Source organism: Adiantum capillus-veneris, chromosome 15 (assembly GCF_014529385.1).
Source record: "Adiantum capillus-veneris isolate H3 chromosome 15, ASM1452938v2, whole genome shotgun sequence".
NCBI lineage: Eukaryota > Viridiplantae > Streptophyta > Polypodiopsida > Polypodiales > Pteridaceae > Adiantum > Adiantum capillus-veneris.
In genome coordinates this window covers 60875344-60882683 of record NC_140945.1, presented here as the reverse complement: position 1 = coordinate 60882683, position 7340 = coordinate 60875344, and the positions used below count along the sequence as shown (strand labels likewise).

General features: G+C 46.8%; 1 protein-coding gene across 1 annotated transcript; it reads right to left on the bottom strand.

Annotated features, from left to right (window-relative positions):
• Window positions 1–1913: 1913 nt before the first annotated feature.
• Window positions 1914–5954, bottom strand: LOC147440756 (uncharacterized). The gene has a single exon (XM_086482589.1). The coding sequence runs from the start codon at window positions 5814–5816 to the stop codon at window positions 2514–2516; it is 3303 nt and encodes a 1100-aa protein (XP_086338715.1). The 5' UTR covers window positions 5817–5954; the 3' UTR covers window positions 1914–2513.
• Window positions 5955–7340: the final 1386 nt, after the last annotated feature.

The following is a 7340-nucleotide window of genomic DNA, read 5'->3' as shown; positions in this document are numbered from 1 at the left end:
AGTTGTATGCCCCAATACATGTCAACTATGGTTCTGCTTTATGCTTACTAGTACGGCCGACAGCCTTCAGCCGCCTCTCTCTCTCTCTCTCTCTCTCTCTCTCTCTCTCTCTCTCCCCGTAGCCCCCCCTCTCTCTCTCTGAGCGCACTCAACTATAGGCGACATTGTTGGAGGTGGCTGGATGAAGGAAGAGTCAACACGTGTCAGAGTGGGGCCAAAATCCCTCCCCCTTTTATATTAGTATGGAAAAAGGTTCCTCTTCAAGTATCCCCATCCTTGAGCCTATGATTAAAGATGTCCAATGTCCGCGTCCATTGTTAGTCCCACCTCCAATTTGCTTGTTAGGGTTTTTGCCCTTCTACCTCTCACTTCCATTGCAGGTTCTTTAACTGCTTCATTCTTCGGAGAGAGAGAGAGAGAGAGAGAGAGAGAGAGAGAGAGAGGTGGGGGCGATTATTTACACATACTACCGATGTTTGCATTCTTTGAGAGGTTTTGAGGACGAGTTGGAGAGGGTGCAAGGCCTCTCTCTCTTCACAAGAAACTTCACGTAATCGAAAAACCCTTTCAAAAGAATCATGATGCTGGACACACCTTTGGAAGTACCGTATACTAGAGTATATCTCATCACCCACGCATGAGAGGGATGTTTTCAAGTAGAACTTGCAAGTAGGGTTGTTTTTTGTCGAACTCCCATTTGAGCCTTTTGCTTGTTGTTTGAAGATGAAAATTTGAGTTCCCACCTTCAAAAGATACCCTAAAATGCAAGAAAAATCATAAAATCTCAAAAATTTGAAGGGCAAGGATTCCCATTAAAATTCAACCCTGCTTGCAAGGGTTGAATTTTGACGAGGAGCTCAACCCTCGTTGCAAGGTTGAGCTTGGTAATCTTCCTGCTTTATTTCAAGTAAAAAAGTGGGTTGCTCTTCAAGAAAAGCTTGCCCTTGATAGCTTGTACTCTGGTGTTTATAATACTAGATACTCCCTCATCTTATATATCTTTAGGAGTAGAATCTAAAAAGCTAAAGTTGCAAATTTATAGTATTATTTACATAAGTTTTACAAGAAAATGAGCTTAGTTACTAGCTAGTGGTCGACCTTAGCATGCACTTAGCTTACAGCTTCTCGAGGGGTCTTTATGAAAGAGTTCAGTGTGTGTGGGTGAGTGTGTGCGTATTGTTTGGGTGGGGGTGGCGGGGGAGATACGTACAGTAGGATGACCGCGAGACTGACAATTGCAGGACTAATGTGACACCCAACAAGCAAAAGCACTGTAATAGAGGTGTGGTTAGAGTTGTGAATGGTAGTTGGCTTAAGGTGTTTAGACCAAGGTAGGTTCCTTTTATCCAAAACCTATTCAAATGAAAAAACGACCACCTCAAATTTTTGCAAGAAGGATTTGAGGCCGGCTCAAATGTTAAAAATTTAGTTTAAAAGTCTAAACTTATGTAGAACTTTCCTTCTCAAGCATGGTTGCATAAAGAGGTGACAAGGATTCAAAGCCGGGTCCATAAAATCATTTTCCTGGGGCCGGCTAGACATCTTCTAAATTTAAGACGTCGTGTGTGTGTGTACGTACATACATACATGTGTGTACGTACATACATACGTACGTACATTCTCTCTCTCCCCCTCTCTCCCTCTTTATTGCGTGCGAACGGGCTTTTTTTAGTTTTGGACTTTAACCTTCAGGTTGGAGATTGCGACACATGTAAAGGACTCCCCCTTCCGCCATATTATGTTAGTAGATAGTAGATGACTAATATTTCAAAGATGTCATTGGATATCCAACCTGGGTCAGACATACACATCCACCCCTCAAGCCCTTGATATTTTTAAATTAAAAATAATTACTTTTCTTGAATATACAATGCCCTGTTTTTGCAATAGTAATCAGCCTATCATGTGGGGTATAAAGAAGGAACCATGTGACAACAAAGCGAAACGTAAGGGGAAACATTTCATCGATGCAAACAATCACAAAAGTAATGGTGTTTTATTAGAGACACTCCTTGAGTCGAGTTGGGCCCAATGGTTTCACCTTCAATGAAAGTGCACATGGAGGCCAATTGTGGCCATCAAAATCAGGCCCTTCCAAACAAGAACCACATTTAGGCTATGAACATGAATTTTCTGAGTTTTGGATGAAACAAAAGGAGAATGAATGAACTATCTACAGACTACAAATTTTGCTCCCTGCTAATGGCAGGTGATTTGAGTGTAATTGCCTTGCTGCCCAAATTGCTACTGTCTGTGTGTCTGGTGTGGGTGTGTGTGTGTGTGTGTGTGTGTGTGAGAGAGAGAGAGAGAGAGAGAGAGAGAGAGAGAGAGTATGTGTGTGTTTAGAGATGACAAGAGGGCATCATGGCTTTTGTGAAGCTCATATGATCTCAATCTCACTTTGCCAGTGAGCAGACTGGCTGATGTGATCTTCTACTAGACCCATTGAGATTGTCGTCGCATCGTCGATGCAAGCATCATTTATAGTTCAAGTTGCCATCCCTCTTAAGCTTTCACAGACGTTGCACTGCACATACCTGTGGATTCGGAGGACCTGCTGATGATGATGAAGCTCCATTTGTCCATTGGAGGTCCCACATTGAACCACCAGTAGACGTCCTTTTATCGGATCTGCGCTTTGCTCCACGATCGCCGCCTACCGATGTCTCCACGGCAGCTGTCGCACCTCCATGCCGTCCCCTGAGTTCAGCCTCAGTACTAGCATCCCACTCACTGACCAGTTTGTTCACACTCCTCTTCTTGCCACCTATGTAGTCCACCAAATAGCCCTCATTAACCTCTTCCACATCAAGATCTGCATCCTCTACTCCGTCTTGCACATCTTGTTCGATCACCTCATTCGACGAAAGCCCTGCATTGTCGTATCTGCCCTCATCGTCGTCCTCGTCCAAGGGTGCTGGCAAGTTCAAGTCAATGCCATCCTCTTTACTACGCTTCGCTCGGCGAGTGTTTGGGGGCGAAGCATCTCCACTTCCCACCCCCCATTCATCGTGCTCTTGCAAAAAGCCTTTGTTGTTGCTGCTAGATGCCATGCTACCGGACTCTGCAATCTTCTCTCCCGTCCAGTGGCATCGCTTGTGACCGCCTAGCGCCTGCCCTGAGGGAAAGATGCGGTGGCATATAGAGCATGCATGGCCCTTGAACTTTTTCTTCTTGCTTGGTCCGGTCGGCAACTGATGATCCGTCGTAGATGGAGAGACATTTGAATGATTTTGAGCTTTCCTTTCATCCCTTTGATTATGCAAGGAGAGCCCATGCCCCATAGCCTGCCATTGGTTTAGCTCTGAGCTATTGAAGTCCTCACTCTCTGCATTATTGTCCTCCTTTCCCTCTTGCATCGACTCTTCAGCATTTTCATTCATCAAGGCAAAGCATCCTTTTGTCTTGCGGTGGCTCGCTCGATGTCCACCCAGAGCTTGATGAGACTTGAAGCACCTTTTGCAAGTGCTACACTCATATTTCACTCCACCACCAGCATTGAACTTACTGGTGGCCAGGACTTCCTCATTCTCTGCTTCAGTCTCATCACCACCATCATCATCACCCACAATGCCGTTGGACGAGACGACATTGACCTGCTGATGATACTGATCTACCACCCGACGCCGCTTGTATATTGTGGACTCTTCTGCACTTCCAAAGCCGGGGCACTTCATCACTCTTTCTTGCACTTTGTTACCAGCACTAGACAGCAAAACAAGGCAATTAGCCATGTCAAGATCTTCTTGATCCCTGATACCGACCTTATCATTTTCCTTCAGTTCACTAGAGGTCGCCGTGTCCGAGGTGAGTGCCGGCTCGGTGGATGTGACAGAGCTAACCCTCAGTGTTGCACCCATACTAGCCCGACTCCGTTTAGATCGCTTACGAGTAGGCCAAGCAGGCGTCAAATCATCATCATCAGCAGTATCATGAGAAAATTTTCCTTTTAGCACTCTTTTAGGACTCATTAATCCTTCCTCTTCCTTGATGTCATCAATAGTGCCGTTGATGAGCTCTGCTTCATGGAATCTGTCCTTCATCCCAATTGTCTCCTCTTTTGCTGATGCAGAAGTGTTGCATGGTGCTTGATTTGTCTCAGCCACCTCTCGGTTTTCCGCATCCGACTCAGGCTCCGTCTCCGGCTTCTCAGCACCGGCACTAGCAACACTTAGAGAACTCAATCCCCTAGTAGCTCTAGTTTGCTTTTCAAGCTCAGACGAGCTTGCATCGACCGGCCTCTGTATTCCCCTCCACTCTCGTTCGGGGTGGCATCGCATGTGACCGAAGAGGGCCTTCCAAGACCAAAAGACTTTGCCGCATTCTGAGCACGAGCATCCGCGCTCAGCGCCTAGACCAGTACGCTCTTGGGCGGCCTGTAAAGAAGGAGCCAGTGAGGATGGCTGCAGCTGGCCTCCCAAGTCCTGAGGGGGGCTGGTTGAGCTTTCCTTCTTGCTGGTTACACTTGCACCCTCTTGATCTGTCCATAGGCGGCGGCGGCTTGGCCTTGGATTAGGACGCAGCTTTTGCAGAAGACTTCCTTCATCCACATTGCATTCTGAGACCGAATTCACAGTGTTGCTTTGCTTTGCTATGAGAGGCTTTGTCTGCTCATTTCCCTTTCCCATTATTATATGCAACTTGGAGCTAAGCAGATGTGAACTCCCATCATTATCATCATCATCATCATAGCTATCTACGTTGTTAACTCGCTCCCGCTGATCCAAATCTTTCTTGGTTAAGCAAAGCAGCTTCTGTGCTTGAGAGCTGATGCCTTTCTCAATTGCCAGTTGATCCTCTTTCATCCCCTGTACTAACTGCTCCTTTCTTCTAAGTGGCCTCTCTTCTGTCACATTATAAATTATGGGTTCTCTGGAGGCATGGCGGCCGCTGATCAAGCCTAACTTCTTCCCTTCAGGTCCTCTAACCAAAGACTCTTCTGAGTTAATCCTCCTCTTAATCACACCTCCACTACTATAGTTTAAAGGAGAGGAACCACTAACCATGCAGTTGACTTCAGTGAATTGAGGTTCAGATGTTGAATTCAACATTGGAGATGAGGATCTGGTCATAGATGAGTTGAATTGTGCGTGTTCTAGCTTCATATTAATCACTGATGGCACCCGGTCGGCATCCAAACCACCATGCACTCTCATGTGGCCGCCAAGCGCACGGCCTGAAGGGAATTCGCGGTCACAATACCTGCAGATCCTACGCGGATTGCCATTGCTGCTCATAAGCTTGGTTGACTTCTCAATAGAATTAAATTGTTGCTCAAATAGTTGGTGGCTACTTGTGATCTCTTGCTCATGCTCAAATGAGCTGGATGTAACACTAAGCATTGAGAGATCCACCTTCTTGTGAGATGATAAATAGAGTGTGTGCGGATCCACCCGGGCGTTGGAGTACACCATGGAGTCGTCGGCAGAGGGGGGCACGGGAAGAGGAAGGGGAGGCCAAGCGCTCTTGCTTAATTTTTCTTGAGAAGAGGGAGGAAAAGAGCTTCTTGAATTGCGTCTGCAAGGCAATTTGAGCTTTCGTACGGCAGCTCCGCCGGCCTGCATCTGTCGGGTGCCGTCTGCAGCTACTAATTTCATAGATTGAGTGTGAGGGGATGGATATTGCTGTGAATCATCATTAAGATCACCATCACATGCACCTATGTCGAGTGCGGTTGAGTCATACTCGGTGTCCTGAGCCCGGAGAGCTTCATGCAAGCAGCAATGGACGCATTGGGCGGACTTACAAGTGCAAAGGTGGAGCTCACTGGCATGATCGGCGGCCTCGGGGTCTGCGAGGACGACCCCCTTCTCCATGTGAAGAAGGGAGCTTAGCTCAAGGCAGTACCTGCAATTTTATATGAGGAGCTTAATACACTAAAATGCTGGCAAGTTTGTGGGTGTGATTGATCTACTAGCTGGAAGAAGAAGAAGAGAAGCTTAGTAGACCAAGCTACACATACCTATTGAAGAGAGCTCAAAACAGAAAAGGAGGACGATGGAAAAAGCAAAAGCAAGTGGATGATGATGGGGTGAGCTAGAAAAGCACAGGAAAGCAATGAAAGGGGCAAGCAAAGTACACTCTGTTTTTTGTGTGTGTGTATGTGTGTGTAAGAAGATCAGATCAGGAGAGAATTTTTGGCAGCTGGATCGAGAAGAAGAGAGAAGAGTACTGCTGAGGAAAGCACCCACAAACCTTGGCACCCCATTCTCTCTTGTGAGTGGGAAAAAAAATCCATTTTTTTGCTTCTTTTTCATCAAAATGGAGAGAAATTTGTTGTATTATAGTGTTGGAGATGCACTCACGAGCTAGTTGTTGGCAGTTTGTGCATCGAGGGAAGCATTGAGGGAAGAGTAAGAAAGGTACAAGCCTAAGGGGGGAAAAAGAGAGAGAGTGAGTTGGTTACGCCGAGAGAGGTTACAGAGAGAGCGAGAGAGAGTATGTGTGTGCGAGAAAGTAACCCACCATGCACATGATCAGGAGATGGGGTGACCCAGACGACCCACATAGAGCTGGTGCAACCCATATAGAGAGAGAGAGAGAGAGAGAGAGAGAACCCAGGACCCAACTCAGTAACATACGCCTTACGCAGAGATAGAAGTTACCCACGTAGAGAAAAACAGAGAGACCATCGATGCGAGAGAGAGAGAGAGAGAGAGAGAGAGAGAGAGAGAGCGCGCGCGCGCTTAGACGATCAACCCAACCCACATAGAGAAAGAGAGAGATGGAGGTAACCCACAAAGCCAAATTAGAGAGAGAGGGCCCGGGAGGTTAACCCACAAAGGTGGAGTGAGTGAGAGAGAAGTCAAGAGGACACACCAGAAAGAGAGAGAGAGAGAGAGAGAGAGAGTGTGTCTGAGGGGAAGAGCCAGAAGAAAAGGAAGGAAGTTGAGTCGACATGCTTTGCATGCCATCACAGCCAAAAAAGAAAATGAGAAGAAATGGATTTTCAAACCGAAACTGGGCGATGGAAAAAGGCAAAAGGCAGGCGGCAGGCCAATAAAAAGCCTAGTTAGCTGCGCATGAACACTCGCCCCTCAACAACTGCTGCACTACCTAGTACCTACAAAAATACACACACACACACACACAGCATATCATTGCCAAGAAGGCCCCGGCCGCCGGCCTCGTTGGATTGTTCCCTTTCCCTCTCTTTTCTTTCCCCAACTCCCTTTGCTTTGTGCGCTTCTCTCTCCTTTTCCATTCCCCAGTCACCCTCTCTTATTTTGTACTCATCCCATATGTGTGAGTTTACGCTTCATTTCCCCTTTCCTTCTTCCTCTTTGCCATTTGGCCTGCAATAGCACCTCAACTCTCACCTGGTCGGCCCCAAGAGCCTT